The sequence below is a fragment of the Cuculus canorus genome, chromosome 2 (assembly GCF_017976375.1).
Source record: "Cuculus canorus isolate bCucCan1 chromosome 2, bCucCan1.pri, whole genome shotgun sequence".
NCBI classification, from domain to species: Eukaryota; Metazoa; Chordata; class Aves; order Cuculiformes; family Cuculidae; genus Cuculus; species Cuculus canorus.
The window spans coordinates 153824630-153844166 of NC_071402.1; the positions used below are offsets into that span (position 1 = coordinate 153824630).

General features: G+C 42.3%; 1 protein-coding gene across 6 annotated transcripts in view; it reads left to right on the forward strand.

Annotated features, from left to right (window-relative positions):
* Positions 1-19537, forward strand: part of PRKAG2 (protein kinase AMP-activated non-catalytic subunit gamma 2) — a 235475-nt gene that overhangs the window by 165244 nt on the left and 50694 nt on the right. For 5 of the 6 annotated variants that reach the window (XM_054057436.1, XM_054057438.1, XM_054057437.1 and 2 more), the window contains one exon: positions 16732-16822. In XM_054057436.1, the coding sequence (XP_053913411.1) occupies positions 16732-16822 (91 nt within the window). Of the gene's footprint in view, positions 1-16440; positions 16554-16731; positions 16823-19537 lie in introns of those variants that run through there. The other variant, XM_054057440.1, reaches the window with a different exon arrangement.

Consider the following 19537-nt stretch of genomic DNA (forward strand, 5'->3'; position numbering starts at 1 on the left):
TATGGATTCACTCAGTGGAGAATTTATATTAATGGCATGAAGTCCTACAATTCCTGTTCCTCCTAGTCCTAGATCAGAAAGGGAAAGGCTAGGTGGAAAGGATGAATAGCCAGAATGCTGAGTCCAATCAATTCCCAGCTGCTTTGACAGCTTTCATAAGGCTATAAGTAGCTAAGGCAATTAAAACCAGAGCACCTATGAGTCTTTTTTAAGGCACACATAGGTACCAAAATCATGACCCCAGCATCTTGAAGACAGAGTTAGTGGCTTAAAGCTTTTATCACCCTAAGTCCTGCACTATGTATGGTATAAAAAGGCTAAAGCTCAGGATCTGGCCTCGTGTCTATATAAATAGGTATCTTGTGAATAAGTAACATGACATAAGAGGGTGCTTTAAGACTGACAGCCTGGTTTTACCCATTGAACTGACTTCTCATGGCACAGTACATTTCTGAATTTTAGACTCGTTAATTTAATAAGAATACTGTTATTTTGTAGAAGATTGGAGCTTCTTGTTAAGAGTAAGTTCTGTTAGCTGTCAAACGCTAAATAGATACTCTCTGATTTAATGTAAAGCTGCAGCTTAATATAGGATCACCGACAGTTTCTTACCAGCTATATCTAGAATTTTGGAACACAAACATTCTTTACCATCTAGGCTATTTATTTACAAAGCAGTGGGGGTTATAGACCAAAGTCTTTCCATGTGGATGGAGGAGAGAGGCTCAGTTTTGAACATGTTCTGTTGTACCACGTCTGCTTATATACCAGACTAGAGGGAAAACACAGCTAAGAATAAGGAAAAAATGCTTATGGAAGGGAACTCTAACAATTCCTTGCCACCTTCATCTCCCTTAGCCCAGTTTTGTCTATCTTGTATTTTTAGATGCACTATCCTTAATGGCTAAAAGAGCTTCAGAGAATGTAAAAACCTAGTTGATACCGAAAGGACACGGACTAGAAACAGTGATATTCCTTTCTCACATACTCTTGATATTCCTCAGTCCCTTTCTCTGACTGGATGAAATTAACTGTTGAAGTTGGGAGAAATAAGGGGGACATCACAAACAATACTCGCTTCAGTATGGTTTCTTTCCCCCTACCTGTTTATGCATGAGGAGAGCAATGCAGCTCTAAAAATACAGCTTGTGCCTGTGTTTTTTTCTTTTAAGATTACAATCAAGCAAGTTTGGCCATTTGAAAGTCAGCTGCATGGGCTGCTGACTCAGAAGAGGACTAGATACCATCTTGGCAGTAGCTTGGAAAAATGTTTCCATTGTGCTGGTGAAATGAATGCAAAATATTTATTCTTTGAGCTTGTTCACAACAGCATTCTCAGCTGATACTGAGGGTGGGGCCATGTGGAAGACATTTGTAGGAAGACAATAATGATTTGTACAGTGCCCAAGGTACGCATAATCTTATTTTATGATTAACAAAGGACAAGGCTCTTACCATATGAGGCTTATAAGCTGCTGCGTAAACTGGTGATCAACAGAGAATAAAAGAGAAAAGGCAATGGAGGCAGAAGACCAGCAGAAGAAGGGGACAGGGCAGAATTCAAGAGGGGAGGTTTTAGTGTAACCTTTTTTGCATGTTTAGGGTTACAGTAAATTGCCAGGGCTGATACCTTAGGCTTTTGTAATTTTTATTTACCATGCTTTTTCATTTACAATTGCACAAGCCAGGGCATCTGTGGCATGTGGAAAGTCTTAGAACCATAGAATAGAATCATAGAATGATTTGGGTTGGAAGGGACTTTTACAGGCCATCTGGTCCAACACCCCTGCAGAAGCAGGGACATCTCCAACTGGATCAGGTTGTTCAGAGCCTTGTCCAACCTGACCTTAAAAGTTTCCAGGGATGGGGCATCTACCACCTCTCTGGGTAACCTGTGCCAGTGTTTCACCAACCTTTTTGTGAAAAATGCCTTCTTTATATCCAGCCTAGATCTACCATCCCTTAGTTTAAAACCTTCTTCCTCGTACCTCAGGACAGAAGGTTGCTAATGACTATTTTGTGGTACATGAGCACATACGATTCAAGCAGAAAAATAAACATGATTCTTGTCCTGAGGACCTTATTGTCCAAGAGCCTGATCTAGCAAAACAGGCCAGGCGAATTCTAAAACAGTAAGAAAGCATTGGCCTAAACGGGATTGTTCCTAAGCACTACTTCCACTCTATGCTTGCAGAATAGCTACCGATGACAGAAGGCACTGAATAAAGGTAACTTGAAGGTCACAGCACTTAGTTTGGTTGAGGTTGCTATGTATTTATGTTGCTGAATCTCAGGTGCTGTTTTGTTTTGTTTAGCGTCAATGTGATGATGGCCTTGACCCAGGAAAGCACTTAAATGTGTGGTTAATTTTAAGTGTGTTGGTAGTCCTATTGGAGTCAACAGTACTAGAGCACTTAAAGCTTTGCGTGTGTAGGCACTTTGCTGGGTTAGGGTCTTTGTACAATTTTTATTGTCTGCTAAAACACTTACAAATTACTATCTTGATTACTGAAGATGAGAAAGGAAGCTGATGGACAGATAATGGAAAGAAGAACTGGAGAAAATGTTGGTGGTTCAGAAAAAAAATACGTGAGGCAAAGAGCTTGGGAATCAGATAAAAGAGCTCCTGGATAGTGGAAAATAGCTGATGACTGAGTGGCAGGGGGAGCAGCAGCTGCAAGATTGCTATCTGCCTGCTGTTGTCTGTTTGGCCTTTCAAGCTTTGAGTGTTGGGATTGTATTTACTTGGAAACACTGGTTGTGTGTACTAGCTCAGGATCCAGCTCCATACATAAATGGAAACAGTTATTGATGAAGAAATGGCTGATAAAAGATGACAGATTCCTCTCCAGCCCCTCTCCCTTAAGCAGGCTGATAATGACTGCACAAGAGTACATCCCAACAGACCTGTTAGACACAGGGACAGGATGCAGCCAAAGCTCATTTCTTAGGGAGCACTGTGAGGAATAGTTCCACAGAGAGTGCAAAAGGCTTTGTTTCCTGGAATGTGTCTTCAGAAAGAGACAGCATGATGGTACTGAGCACCACTTTGCTACAAAAGGGTATAATACAAACTGATCCCAAAGTAGTTTCTTCTGTTATCCAAGGTTTTACAGGTACAGAGGTTATATTTTGCAGAAAAAAAAAATGCCTTCCTCAACTTTCCTCCTTTTCCTCAAGGCCTCAAGCATTTGGCTGTTGCTGTTTGAGTGAAGGAATCTTCAGTTTAAGAGTTTTTAAGGAAAACAAGAATTTAGAAAAAAGTAAAAATATAGTGCCAGTAGCTAAGCCATGCTTTAGAGATCAGAGAGTGGGCTGCAACCCTCTGCCCTATCAGAGATTGCTTGTGTGACTCTAAGTCGCTTGGTCTGTCATCTTCCCATTTATAAAAATAATGGGGTAACACTTCTCTAAGCCAAAGAGATATTTTGATGATAAACACATAAAATAGTTCTACAGAACTCAGATATTTTTAGAACAGGAGCTGCAAGTAGCTTAAGATAAGTTAACCGTAGATAGCATGTGTTGTATTTAAAGTCTGTAGCAACAGGCTTTCCCACTATAGACTGGAATTGTCTATAGGAAGCAAGTGTGTTTTCAGACAAGATTTACACAAAAGATCATTGTAAAGTAGGCTGCTCTTCTGAGTTCCATGTTTAGTTTACAGCTTCCTTTAAAACAGTTCAGGCAGTCGCAACAACTGATGATTTTCAAAGAATTATCATAGGACATTCTATCCTGTGCATTATATAAGGATTAGTATTTATACACACCTGCCTAAACCTTGATGTTGTGCACTGTAATGTACAGTTACTCGTTTCTACTTGGTTTTACCACAATAGCCATGAAATTCCTTAAAACCATGAATCAATGTAATGTCTACCTAAGCCTATTAAGGACCTTCAATAAATACTTACTGATTTTCTGGGGATCCATAACCAGGCATATATTCTGAAATTGGGGTGCCTTTCCCAAGGGCTTCATATATCATCAAAACAAACTAAAAATTAATATTACAACCAATATAACAACCCCTGAAACGTCAAAGCCAAATCAGCTCCCCTTCTTGCAGGAATGTTCCATAGTGTCCTACCCAAGGCCTCGCTTGGGCATCTCTCTAGAACAACCCTGCTGAAACTCCAGTGCTTAACCCAAATGGCCAAGGTTAGAGAGTTCTCTTGGGATTGCTCAGCCAGCAGTAGCTTCCTTGTGCACTGCCATTACACCTCCATGAGCACTTTCAGTGGCTCCCTCTCTGGCAGACAGCACAGGAAGCAAGTAGTGTCCTGATGCAAAGGTCCAAAGCTCTGAGAACTCTTCATCTCAGAAGATGACGCTGCTTGTCTCAAAAGATTATTAACTTTGATATATAATCTGCTGGGCAGAAGCAAGGACTTTAATCTCAAACTACTGACTGCGTGACTTAACTAACTTACTATTCAACTGCTTTTGTTTTTTTCATTGAAGTTAAACTGACAATGAATTTCCAGTCTGCTACTTAGGTGTGCTTCAGAAGCAAAGAGGCATCTCCACAGGTCTTATACACAATTTAATGTACAGTAAATAGAATTTAATATCAACTCTACTGAAATCAGTGCTTATTTTTCTATATACCTCAGAAAGGCTAGATTCTCTTCTGACTCAGTACTATTACTTTACCTTGTAATGATAATTTAAACAGTATGTTTTCATACCGCTGTTAACTGGGAGATACCACTCTATGCTAATACGGAAGTCTCCTCAAATAGGCTATTGAATATTGAATGCAATGCTTTATTTTCATATTTTGAGAGTCTGTGATAAGCTACAACAAGAAGACCCAGAGAAGCATGTCAAGAAATTATTTCAGCTCTTTGCAGACATTCAGGTATAGACTGAATTTACATCTAAGCTTATATGCTTGTGAACCCAGTGTTCGCCATATCCACTAGGTAAGCATCCGCTGCCGATGAATGCACTTTTGTATCCACATCTCCACAAGCTCTGCAGTAACATGAGCATGGTGGCAGACTTGCTGGAGTTGTATCCCTGGTCCTTAGCGTGGAACTATTATGACTTGTTTTCAGTTCTGGTTCCTGGAATACAGGGAAAGCCTTACCAGTATTTCCATGTCTCTTTATGATATTGTTTGTAGTCATAAAACATTTATCTCAGACACTTGATAGGCTTCTTGCTTAGCATGGTCCTTGCTTCAGCTCTTCCAGATGGTGTCAAACCACAGAAACAGTACAGAGGATGATCTGGTTTCACCTGTAGTGTACCTGAAATGATAGGATATAGTTAAGAGGCTGTCAAAAGGGAAAGCAAGCATGACAGAAGGAAGACATCCATTGCATGTTGCTGTCATTGCAGATTTCTTTGGTGCGTAACAACAAAAAATAAGCAGTGCACAGAAATTAGGCCTGGAATGATTAACAGTAGATCTGGAAGTAATTCAGGAAGTTATGATCCTCAAGCTACACAGTTTCAGTGCCATCTGAAAACCAACTTTTTGTAAAAGAAAAATTTAATTGGAGATTACATGTCAACCACAGGCTCTGTGTTGAAGGAAGTTTATTAATATATTGGTTTATCTACACATAATAGTAGCTACTCTGAGATAACAGACTTCACAAGCTTTAGTGGGGCCACTGAGGGCAGTCACACCTTCAATTTATCACCAGTGGGGTGGGCTTGAAATCTAATGCAAACCCACAGATCCTGAGTGCTACCAGGAAGTCCTTCTTAGGTGCTTAATATCTACCTAGAACTGCAATGAAAGATACATTATCTTTACCTGCCTCTTTGAGATATCTTTCAAATGCTCCTTCTAGAGTCCTGTTGAGTACTGAGATCCTTAGTCATGATAAGCTCTGCAGAAACTGGCCATCTGTAGCACAGCTCATTTGCTCCATGTTTAGCCTGCAGTTACCTCATGCCACAGGGTGAATCATTTGTTCAGTCCAGGTCTGTAAATTTCTTAAAGAAATTTTGTGGGTATTGTGGGTGATTCAGCTCTGGGCTGAAGGTTGTCTCTATTTTTTAGTAAACCACTCTTGTAACTCTGACCTGCATCATCCTGCTAACATCTAGGCTCAAGAGATCTGCTTCCAGCCTTTCAAAACTGGTGGTGATCATGAAAATTACAATTTAATGGTAGGCTACTAATAGGTTACTAGAATTTTTAAGAGTTTACTCAACCCTGAAGTGTGCTATCAATTAACTTAAGGCTTTCTTAGGGAAAAGTTCTTTCATTTTAAGTTTAGACAATATGATCACTGAAAGCTGATGTAATAAGTGTTTGCACAGTAAAGTCACTATCTATGACCAAGGCTTTGAGACACAATGCAAAGATGAAGAATGTGAAGTGATGTATGGTAAATGTGTTTATTTAAATCAGATTTGGCTCTGAGGTTTTTTTTTCAATTTGTTATTCTCAGTGGCCCTTGTTCTGCAGATTACTCATCAGTACTCTGGCCTCAACCCCACTAAAGTGCTTCAGTAAGTGCTAAATTTTAACTAACACAAATAATCCTATATTCAATGCCAGTGAATGAAGACTCACATCAATGTGGGCCCACGCTTACTCTTCTTTTCCATTCACTTTAAATTAGTGGATGCTTACCTATTTTTTGACATTAGTATTATCTTATTCTGTTATTTGGTTGTTTGGGGTTTTTTAAATGTATGTTTGTCACAACAAAATATCTACTGTAATCATGCTTATTGCCTGATTACTGCAGCTTTCTCCAGTGATAATTTCCTCTTGCCCCTCAAGAGTGATAAGAGGTAGGTCCTCCTTCAAAGAGACTAAGGAGCACTCAAGCATATGTGTGAAAACATATTTTTGAGCATATCCAATAACAAACATTTAAGACAAGAACACTTAAAAACTCTGGAATAGACTGAAACAGTAAGTGGGATCCCTGTGCGTGTAGAATCAGGTAGCACACTTGTAACATCAGTAGTCTTAACAAACTTAGGTCAGTTCCTTACAATTGAACTTTGTGTCCAGAAGGACAGAATTTAAATTGTTGGGCCATTTGATTAATAACATGTCACACTGATAAAACTGATTCAGATTCCAACTATATTCTACATGAGTAAATGATTATTGGCCACAAAGGCTTATGGAGAGAGAATGCTGCTGATATTCTTGACTCAAAACTCTGCCTTATCAGTGTTGCAGTGATACAGGATCAGATACACAACCAGAGATTAGAGGTTGTATAAACAAATCCTGCCTCTTCTCCACTTCTGCGTTGGCTTCTCTGTAAAAATTTAGCTGAAGATCTAGTCTATTCCTTAGTCTTTTATTTCCTTTAAAGTGTATTTTCTAAAAGTGCTTAACTTTTCTGTCACTGGTACCATTTTTTGTTCTCAAAGGGAGGTACTGCCAGATGGTTCTCCTGTATCTGATAGGTTTTTAGTTTCTGGTGTTGGATCAGAGGAGGCTTTGTAAATCTATCCTGTGTCTCAATTGAGTCAGTGACACAACTCACTGGGATTAAACTGCAAGTTAATTTCCATACAGAAATATTTAGAAAGGGCCCTGCACTAAAAATGTGAGATCACTCTGCACATCCAGTTCACCTGTCTTCAGGGTAAACAGATTTCAACACTCAGTACTGTAGCTGCAATGAAACTTTACTAGAAATGCAAGGTGTCCATTTTATTATCTTTCCTAGTGTTGAATACACTCCTGTATTCTGGTTGTTTTTTTTTAGGATCTGGCTAAATTTGATTATTGCTCCATTTATATCATCCATTTAACCTACTGAAGATCCCTAACTGTGACTGCTTATTACTAATAATTAACTCTGTAAAGTAATTAATGTTATAGCTACTGTTATGTGGGAGGATACCTGCAATGGGAGGGTTGTTACAGTTACAAAATGTAAAAGCAATATATAGTTGATCTGTATTCCATGTCAAAAGATTACGCCTTAGGACCACTGGGCAATTTGTATTCTGATGATACTGGGATGAAGAAAAAAATCCTTTCAGGGCAGAGTTCTTATCCCATGGCAAACTCCGTTTGAGCTGTTTTAAAATGAAATCCTTAGAGCCATTTTCAACCTCGCTGTGCAGTATTAGAAATACATACAGAGTAGATACACTTTCTCCATCACTTTCATACCTGCTGCAGGATAGTTGCACCTCTAATTCATGGAATCATAGAATAGTTTGGGTTGGAAGGGACCTTAAAGATCATCCAGTTCCAACCCCCTGCCATGGGCAGGGACACCTCCCACTAGCTCAGGCTGCCCAAGGCACCATCCAGCCTGGCCTTAACACCTCCAGGGATGGGGCAGCCACAGCTTCCCTGGGCAACCTGTTCCAGTTCATTGAGGGCCTTGCAGATTAGGGACAGAGAACCAAACTGACACCAGTAAGGATTCAGAAGAGAACATACAATGCTGATACGGACTGCATTTCCTGTGCAAGGTTTTGTTATGGGATTTGGTTACTGTGTGCTAAACAAATTGTAGTGTCTGAGGTGTCACCACCTTCCTTTATACCTGCTAGACACAGACGTGGTTATAGCATCCACTACTTCAAAATCCTTTTAAGATTAGAACAAATTTTATTGCATTCCTTCCAGATACAGGAAGAAAATCTCAAATCCAGTATTTTGTATGAGGCATCCCCTTCCATACTAATTTATTTGGTGCTGGAACAGAGGTTCCTTACAGCAAGTGGTGAAAACTACAATTCCTGCCCAGCTGCTCTTTTCACTCTGAGCTTTTCAAGGTAAGGAGGACCCTGTATTGGAACTGGGCCCAGAACTCTTCACAGGGACTGACCATGTCATTAAGGACGGGATGTCATCCAGAAGGACCTGGACAGGCTGGAGAAGTGGACCTGTGAGAACCTTATGAGGTTCAACAGGGCCAAGTGCAAGGTCCTGTTTCAGTACATGATGGGGTATGATGTGATTGAGAGCAGCCCTGCAGAGAAGGACTTGGGGGTGCTGGTCGATAAGAAGCTTGACATGATCTGGCAATGTGCACTTGCAGCCCAGAAGGCCAACCGTATCCTGGGCTGCATCAAAAGAATCACGGCCAGCAGGTTGAGGGAGGTGATTCTGTCCCTCTATTCCTCTCTTGTGAGACCTCATCTAGAGTATTGTGTCCAGTTCTGGAATCCTCAACATAAGAAGGATATGGAGCTGTTGGAACAGGTCCAGAGGAGGGCTACAAAGATGATCAGAGGGTTGGAGCACCTCCGATACAAGGACAGGCTGAGAGAGTTGGAGTTGTTAAGCTTGGAGAAGAGAAGGCTCTGAAAAGATCTTATAGTGATCTTCCAGTACCTGAAGGGGCTACAGGAAAGCTGGAGAGGGGCTGTTTATAAGGGCTTGTAGTGATAGGTCGAGGGGGAATGGTTATAAACTGGAGAGAGGCAGATTTAGGCTTGATATAAGGAAGAATTTCTTCACCATGAGAGTGGTGAGACACTGGCACAGGTTGCCCAGGAAGGTTGTGGCTGCCCCATCCCTGGAGGTGTTCAAGGCCAGGTTGGATGGGGCCTTGGGCAGCCTGATCTAGTGGGATGTCCCTGCCCATGGCAGGGGAATAGGAACTGGGTGGTCTTTAAGGTCCCTTCCAACCCAAACGATTTTATGATTCTGTGTTCTCCAACCACGTTACAGACTCATGAGCTACCACCCAGGCAGCCTTCTCCTCACCTTGCAGTTAGCATCCTTAAACATAGCAGGGGTCCGAGGTGGGATCCTAAGGCAAGTCTCACTGCTTCCTGTGTTCTCAGGTGTTGTAAAACACCAGCATCAGTTATCCCACTCTAGCAGAAAACAAGTAGGAGTTTAATTTATGCATCAATTAACCAGCAGATGAAACCTTTTTATTTTCTGATAACTTCTGTCTTTTTCCACTTCATGAACCATACTGGATTCAACCAAAAATAAGCAGTAAGTGTTTTAAATTAATTTTTGCACAAACAGATTGCAACAGCGTAAGCACGTCTAAGACAAACATTTGGAAAAACTCTTAAGTTGTTCATTGACAGCTCATCAGGAGAAGAGCCGTTAACTGCTCGAGTTGTATAGAACTTAATTGTAGTAAGGAGCACAAGCAAATGGTGGGAAAATTACCTAGTTTACTCTTGCATTCAAAATGGGGTTGCCTTGATTAGCATTTAGATGGGAATTCTTTCTTGTCGCTCTTCAATCCATTAGGTTTTATAAGGTAAGTAGGTTGGGGGTTTTTTTTCCCTTCTGAAGTCCTCCGAAGGGCATTCAGTTTTATTGTTGAGTGATGAGCTTTGAATTCACCTGGAGATGCCTGTTACTAAATAAAGGGCAGGTAACGTTTTTTGTTGCAATGACTGAATAAATCTGTTCCACGCAGACTTGTGATTTCCTGCAGCATTTCTTTTTATCGGTTCTTTTCTATTCCTACCCAGTCCTCAAAGACTAATACGTACTCTTTATTACTACTCAAACAATATTTGCTTTAGAATTTTTCTAATTTAGAATTAAGGCTACTTGTTGTTGAGGGGAGGGCAAAGCAAATTTACACTTGTATTAGATTGATAGTAAACTGGCTTTTGTATAAAGCACACATATAAAGATTTTTCATTGAATTATCATACTAAGACTAAATATATTTTTCTAAAGATTGGAAAAAATATTAACAAAGGTCTAGAAAGGACATCAAAAATTCATTTTCTCTCACTGCACAATCAGCTATATGTAAATAATTCCCAGCACACGTGGTTTTAAACTGTTGCTAAAAAGCGCCGGTGACAGATTTTACAGTTTTTTTCAGCAAAGAGTGCTAGTGCGTCACCATTGTTACATTCAGAAAGTTCTCCCAAAGTCCAACCTGAGACTTCCTTGCTAAAGGCTAAGTAGATAACTTCTTATCCCATAACCAGTGGACCCAGAAGATAGTTTATCCTTTTCCTTCTTGCAAAACCACATTGCTTTTGGAGACTGTTATTTTATTTTCCTTCAGTCCTCTCTTTCTTTTTTCCTAGACTAAGAAACTGGGAAGTTTTCAGGTCTTTCTTTACAGGTCATGTTTTCTGAACTCCTTTTTTGTTCATTTTGTTGCTTTGCATCAGACTCTCTTGGTTCATTCTCAAGTTCAATGCCGAAATCAGAATGCAGGATCCCAGCTGGCATCTAACCAGGGAATATGTAGAACAGATTCTCTGTCTTACCTGTAACACATTTATAGATATTGTGATTTCTTTTTTCCCCCAATAATTTGATATTGTTGTTTGATATTTATTTTCATTTTCAGGTCTTGTCCTTGTATGATTGCCGCAAGGCAATCTTTTCCCATTTTATTTTTGCATTTGATTATTGTGTGATGAGCTCTACTTACACATATCAAAGTGCATCCTATTTTTCAAAGCACTGCAGCGATTCTCAAGATTATTTTCAGTTCTAAGGCTACCCCAAAAAGAGCAGCATCTTTTAGCACTGTGTTATTTGAAAATGGGATCAGGGTTTTCATTATGCCTTTAAGTCATCATTGAAAACACTGCATGATATTAGATAGGACACAGGCCCCTGTGGAACTCCCTCAAACACCTCCCGTTGCACAAAGAAATCTTACAGCCTTCCCTGTGAATATTATTGTGACCTTTAGCAGTTGATTCTCCTAGAGTATCTGGCTTGCTTACGTGAGCATCATGCAAGATAGTGTCAAAAGTCCTGTTAACTCAAGCTGCTTCTGCTTACCACAAGACTTCTACCCTATTATTAAAGTGACTGAGACTGGCTTGGCATTGTTTATACACGTTGGATGTTACTTATGATCTTTCTCTCCTCTAAGTACTTAAAATAGGTGTATTTGTTCTCTCATCCATCTTGGAGTCGAAATTAGATTGACTAGTTTATAGATCCTTGGCTCCCTCCTCCCTTTCCCTTACAGCGAGCTATGCTAAGTAGGATGAACCTGACCAAAGGAAGACACACAGATCTCGTCAGCACAGTGACTGCAGCTCAGCATGCTTTTATCCTAAGGAGTCGCCAAAAACAGGCCATGTAAATGTTGTCCTAGAAACGTTTGTTTCTCCAGAAGCAGCAGCATAGGGTAACTCATTCAACAGGAAAAGCTACCTAAGTATTTTGATATAGCTGGTCTGCTAAATGTCACTGATAGGTTCCTATCCCAATGGATGCAATTCCTGCTAATTCAGAGAGGCAGGTTGGCAGGAAACTACATGAAAAATAATCTTCTGTTGAAGTTCATTGCTGTTCACATCCCTGAGAGATCCCTACAATTTAAACGCTTAGCATGTTCTTATGAAAATAATGAGATTCCTTCAATTGGACACAGAACTAAAAGGACTCCTAGATTATCAGATACATTTTATCATATTCATTGTAAGCACATATACCATTTACAGGACTGATTTTACTTCTGCAGAGGATTAGTAACTCCCTTTACCCTAGAAAGCCAAAGAAAACAGGCAGAGATAAAGTAAGCAGTCACCTATTAAAATTTACGTTCCAGCCTTCCAAGAAGTACTAAATGCTCTTTTGTTTACATCCACCTTTTTATGACTTTTGCTGTTGTATCACCCTTGAGTTGTTTTACTTTGTCTCCACAAAGACTGCTGGCACTGCTGTATTCAGCTTCTGTGTTAGGGTAAGTCATAGGTCCATGTTTTTTGCGTAATTATGTGAGTAAAAACTGAATTAAAACCTGGCAAAGAAGAAATGCATGCAGGCAGTTATGGTTTTGCATTTATTTTATCTTCTAAATTGTTATATATAACATTTATTTTGCTTAACAGTATTTAGTATACAAAGTATATACTGTCTTATCGCATTGGGTATCTTGAGCAGTCAAAATGGGTTACCTGGCACACTCTGACAGCACACATTTAAACCATCATCTTAGACAGATCTCTAGGTCATAGTTAACAGAAACCCCTTGTGGCAATAGAACAAATACAATAAACAGATATTAGACTCTTACAATATACAATATCAACCTAGTGGAAATTACAGGTCCTTTCCCTATCTTTAACTGGTAATCCCTTTGTAAAATGGCAGGCAGAGTTTGTAGAGAGCAGTAACACCTGAGAGTGTTTAAAACACAACAACTCTATCTGCTAATTTGAATAATGCTGTAGTAGTTCACAACGAAGAAGACTGTGTTTTCATCATTGATTCAAGCTGATTTAAGAGTGGGTTGTTTCCAGAAGGTGTGGTCCCACTGTCACTCTTGCCCTTGGCACTCCTTGTGCCACTGCTATGGTACGACTGCACAGTGAGTTGGATCAGGAACTCATCTGGATAAAACCCAATCTTCTCTTTTGGTCCGTTTGGTTTTCAGCTGCATCAGTTTCCTGTTCTGACTCACAGTGTTGCCTGCAAGCCAAAGGGAGCCAGAGTGCAAAGCGAGGAGCAAAATGGAACACCATGATCAGCAACTTGTTCCAGAATTGGTTTTGAACAAATTGTGAGACTGCAGGCAGAGTGAGGGATGGAGTTTCAGCCTTTATGTCTCAATTTCCTTTGGACTATTTGAGCAATAAGGATTTTACAACACAGTATAATGTTTCCATTACAAATCTCTGCTATGCATTATATTATAGCCTTTAAATTATCTTGAGCGTCTCATAGTGCTCTTGGTCTGGATGTTGATTCTGGCACTGTAAAACCCTGATTTTGCAGCAAACCCTGAGGTTTGCAGTGCAGTGTAGCTCATTGCATGAAATAGGCTTAACTGTCTTCTTATAAACATATCCGTGTTTTGTAGCAGGTGAAATGCAATGCACACCTTCAAAGATTCAGTGTCACTTCCACCTAGAAACAACCTTGGAGGTGTATTTCCTCATAGCTGGTGCTTACCTGATAATTATAGGGAGTAAATACTTGTTTTGAAAAAAGAAACAAAATTAGGACAGCTATTTCTGATCACATAATTCATCTTATTCTTTTTTTCTTTTGGTTAGCAAAAGAGGTTAAAATCTCTTATCAATATCAAGGTACATGATAAGGAAGATAAATTATTTGGAGCTTTTAAAGATAGCTCCCAGAGATAATTAAAAGCTTCCAAAGCATTTTAATTAGTAGACTGAAAATATTATAAATGAATATGAACTGCTAAGTTCAGTTAAGAGAATTTATTGAAATACTAGAAGTCTTTTGAAAATACAACTAGGAATTAAATATTCAAGGACTTTCTTTCCAAAGGATCTTTACAGTAGTGAAGAACTGGATAATGTTAACTAGTCTATCCTTTATAGTGTCCGTAGAAAGAGGCAGCTGGGGTAAAGAAGCTGTCACCAGCAGTTAGCTTCCTTGCTTGAAACTTCTCTGGACTTGAGAAATGACAAACAGCCAAGCTTTCTGTTTTCCCATGATTTTTGTCTCTCTCCTCCCATCATAGCTTTAATTCTAATTAACTTTCTTACTTTCCTATGTTACATGCACGTTACTGTGCTATCCTAGATCTATTCAACCTTCCCTCCTTGAAGGACTTGCTGAACTTTTTGAAGCTTGAGCCTCTCCTTAGGGACCAATAGATTTGAAATGTTCTCCAATGGCTCCTGTGACTCCTTTGGACCATGGCTCCACCACTTCCTTGTACAGCCTGTCCTAATGCTTCACCACTCTTTAAGGAAAGATTGTTTTCCTAATACCCAGTCTAAACCTTCCCTGGCACAACTTGAGGCCATTTCCTCTCAACCTATCACTTGTTACCTGGGAGAGAAGAGACCAACACCCACGCTGCTACAGCCTCCTTTTAGGTAGTTTTATAGAGCGATAAGGTCTTCCCTCAGCCTCCTCTTCTCCAGGCTAAACAATCACAGTTGTCTCAGCCACTCCTCATGACACTTGTTCACCAGACCCTTCACCAGCCTTGTTGCCCTCCTCTGGACACGCTCCAGACCCTCAATGTCCTTCTTGTACTGAGGAGCCCAAAACTGAACACAGGATTCAAGGTGCAGCCTCACCAGTGCCAATTATAGGAACACTAATCACTTCCCTGTTCCTGCTGGCCTCACCATTTCTGATACAAGCCAGCATGCTGTTGGTCTTCTTCAGTGTGACACCTGGGCACACTGCTGGCTCAAAAATCTAAATGATGGCTCTATTTCAAATATTTCCTTATTTCTGTTGATTCAGGAAAAAAAAAAAAAATCACAGAAAGGGTCATCAGGCACTGGAACAGGCTGCCCAGGAAGGTGGTTTAAATACCTCCATCCCTGGAGGTATTTAAAAGACGGGTAGACAAGGTGCTCAGGGACATGGTTTAGTGGCAGACAGGAATGGTTGGACGCGATGATCTAAGAGGTCTTTTCCAACCTTGTGATTCTATGATTCTGCTGCAGCCTTGATCACGAGCCCTGATACAGATGTAGGAAGCTGGGTGCAATCAACCCGTTCTTGAGAAGGAATTGATTGAGTTGGAGACAACTCTATCCTTTAGTCCCTGGTGACAGGGAATTGGTTCGGGCTGTCAGTGTTGGATGTTTGGCTGCTTGAGGGCAAGCTCAGAGCCTTGCACACCTCACACCCAGCGCAATGCGAGCAGCTATAGAACTGTCCCCACTGCCTGCAGCCACAGGGAAGGGGTGGATTCATCTACGCGGGACACTTTCAAAGCTCAGCTTGACAGGGCGCTGGACCATCTCGTTTAAACTATGGATCCTCTCGAAAGGTTGGACCAGATGATGCTTGAGGTCCCTTCCAACTTGCACTCAAAGGACGGGTTTTGGTTCTTTTGAGTGATTTTTAAAGGAGGAGGATGTTGTCTGATATGCTGCATGGGGTAAACTAGCATTTCGCTCGCTAATCCCTGGATGAGGTCCGCGCTAACTCCTGGCTGAGCTGCAAGAAGGGCGCCCAGCCGCTTCCCTGCCCATCAGGGGCTGCTCCGAGGGCAGCCACCGGCTCGGGCAGAGGCGTTGCCGCTTGCATAGGAGACGCCGACATTCGGGCTCGTCTTGAATTGTAACTTCTGAAGCGTTTTAAATGGAAACGAGCTCCTGGAGCGGGCACCCCCGGGACAGCAGCTGGGCTCGGTGCGGGAGCGCCCGCTCACACGCGGGGAACCCCCCCCCCCCCGGCTACCCCGCCCCCCGAGGGCAGTGGGACTGCCGGCTTCCCCGCCGCCGCCTTGCAGGTGAACGCGCGGGACCGTACCAACCCCATCTCGGGGGGGGAGCCTAGGGCTTTCCTCTCCTCCACCCCCTCTTGCACCGCCCTAGTCCAAAGCAACCACGCGAAGAGCCGAGCCTGCCGAGCGGGATGCGAAACGCCGTTCGAGGGCAGAGCTCTTGGGGACAATAAACCGCTCCTTCCTCCTCCTCCTCCCCCTCCCTTTGGAAGTAGTACTTGCCATCCCCTCCCGCTGGTTGACTGCAGCAAAATGGAACGTACCAACGCCTCCAACGGAGTGGGGGGGGGCGCGTGGGGCGGCCGGGCTTCCCCGCGGGCTCAGCGGAGCGGCGAGAGGGCAGAGGCGGCGGCCGCAGGAGGCAGGGCGGCGCGGAGCCCGGCGGCCGCAGGGTTAATGGGCTGGGCGAGCGGCCGCGTTCGGGCAGGGGAGGAAGGGCGAGTCCCGGTTCCTCCCCGCTCGGTGCGTGTGCGAGAGGCAGCGCGCTGCGAGCCGGGCGTGCGCGAAGGGGCAGCAGCAGCCGCCACCGCCGTCCTCCTTGCTCGCCTCCCTCGCTGCTCTCAGCGCCGCCGATGTCGCCGCGGGGCCGGTGAGTCCGCGCCTGGATGCTCATCTCCTTCTCCTCTCTTCCCTCCCGCAGGCGGCGGCGGCGGCGGCGGCAGCAGCGGCTCCTTCTCAGCTCCCGGCCGCCTCCGAAGGGATGCTGGAGAAACTAGAGCTCGAAGATGAAGGTAAAAATCCAAGGAAAGGGGGGTGGGTGGGGGGGAGGGAGGGGCACCCCGATACCCCGGCATCCCGGTAACCCGAGGCACCTCCGGCACTTCGGGGTACTCCCGGGCATCCCGATACCCCGGGCATCCCGGTACCCCGGGGCACTCCCGGGCACGCCGGTACCCCGAGCATCCCTGCACCCCGGGTATCCCTGCATGCCGGTACCCCGGGCACCTCGGCATCCCAGGGTCCGGGCAGCGGGAGGGGAGCGGAGAGCCTGCGCTCGCCGTGTCCTTGCAGAGCGGGTCGCAGCCTTCTCCTCCCCCTTTTCCCGATCCCTTTGCGGCGCTTTGTTCCTGCGGTCTGGAGGCAGTGGATCCCCGCGGCCGGGGTCGCTGGCACCGAGGAGGGCAGCTTCCACAGCATCCCCTCCTCCTCCCGCTAAAACACTCATTCTTCTCGAACCAGTCTGTGATACCAAATATAGACTCTGAGAGCGAAGTGCAGGCAATGACGGGAAGCGTTTTTTCAACTAGAGCTTCTACTCCTTATGGATACGCACACGTTTGTCTAAAGCAGACAGCCATAAACTGGATTTTCCTTCTGTAGCTGCTTTCTTGCGTTGTTCTGTGCTGCCTTGTGGAGAGCTGCAGTTGTAACAGAGCAGGCTGTTCTTGATAGGGGAACTCCGTGTGAGTTCTTGTGTCTTGCAGGCACTAAACTCTGCTGTGGAGAAGCACGGATGTGTTTTCTGGAACTTGCACAAAGCGTTCGCCTAACCTCTGAAAAATCCACATTGAATATCTTGAGTCTTCATTTTCAGAAAGGATTAAGCTAGTGGATGCGAACGTGGACGCCGAGCGAATCCCTAGGCTTGATGTTGTGGAGTGGCTAAGACTTTCTAGTGTTTTTCTGTAGTTGATAACTGCTATTGTAAAATGTAGGACAAATATTTAAGGAAAGCTTTGAAAATAGTAAGCTGAGTCATTCCGTGAAAAGAAGTATCTAAGCCGGTATGGTAATAAGCCAGCTTCTTAGTTACTAGCTGCTGTCTGCAGTTGTGGGACTGGTCTCCAAAAGTAACACCTCTTATTTTAAGCTTTCTGTATGCGAGGAAAGGAAGCTTTGAACAATTGCATTCTTTAAACTTTTTTTTAGGAGTCCAGACAGAGTTTGAATTGCAGTGAAATACTTGCACCTTTGTGAATCTTGAACGTGATTAAATATGAATTTTTGGTGCAAGGGATTTGTTGCTACCTTGTAGCTTTTTTTCCATCACACTGTTTAGCTTATCTGTAGTTTGGCCTTCAGTCTATACTTTTGAAGAGTTGAGACAGTTACCAACTGAAGTATTTTAGCATAAAGCTTTTTACTGCTAGATAGGAGATCTTAAAACCTGCTGAATCACTTAATAGTTAACCTATTCAAAAATCTATTTTAACCATCTCATAAATTTAGATATCTGAAAAGGATGTCTAGGTTAAAAGAAATAAGAAACAACTCGATTTTGAAATGTCTTTACAATTTTAACAGTGTAGTGTAGTGTTATTTGGAGACACTCAGGCAGAATATCTTTATGTGCCTTCTAAAACACTGCAATAAGATAACCCGAGTTCTTCAGAAAGTTTTATGTTTTGTTTTGGTTTTTTTTTTCCCTGTTTTTTAAGCTTCTGCTTCACTTTGTCTCTGAATTGATTTAGCTTTAAAGTTAAGGCTTTGTCTGTGGGTACTCGGGCTGGGTGGGTGAGAGCAGTTCAGGGATCTATCAAAAGAAAAAGCCTAATAGCAAACCTGTGACCAGTTTAAAGTAGTAAGAATTTTGAAAAGAAGTAGTTGCCTTACTAGCCTTTAAGACTCTACAGAAACCTAGTTTTATGCCTAATTTTAAAGCCAGGTGGAAAGGATGTAGAGTGCTGTATTCAGAAGGGAAGATGCAAGTAAAATTAGGAGCATGAGTGTCAGACCAAAACTTACTGTCCAGAAAGCTTCTATATGAGCCCAATAGAAGAATCACAGGAAACTGAGATGCAGATGGAAATGCAGTAGTTTAGTTGCAGTATGTATTTTATGACCTAAATTTTTGCACTAGTTGCTGTAGTTGTGGTTGAGCAGAAGTAAAATGACACGCGATGGTGTTCACTTTTTTGGTTGTATGGCAAGGAGTAAGTGCTCAGAAGCTGAGAAACTTTGAGATCTTGATAAGGTGTCATTAAGTAGCTGTGGCCACACTGTAACTGATGACCTTTTATCAAGCTTAAAGTCTCTTCACTGATGCCTAAAATTGTGAGTTAAATGAGAAATTTGAAACTTGTTTGAAACTGCTTTCCTGACTGCCTCTACTTTTGAGTATTTGCTCTTTCTAACTTTCCTGTTTCTGTATCCATCAAAAGTTGCTATTACCTTGTGTATCAAATTATGCTGCAGTTTTCTTGAAACAGAGAGCTTAATAAAAAGAGCCAAAAATTGAGGCTGTGTGCACTGAATGCCATCCAGTATGCTGAAATGAATATTTGTTTGTCGCTCTCCTCAAAGATTATACAGATGAGAATGTGAGAGCACAGAAGATATTAATTTAATTTGGATTCTAATTAAGAGGGTTAAATTGAAAAAAAAAGGTATTAGAAAGATTTATAGTCTAAGTAGTACTGTAATGAAATATGCAGAGTTTAGCCTGATGATGTGATTTCTGAATAAAATAGTACTGGCAGCTGAAGGGCAATTTTATTATTATATGC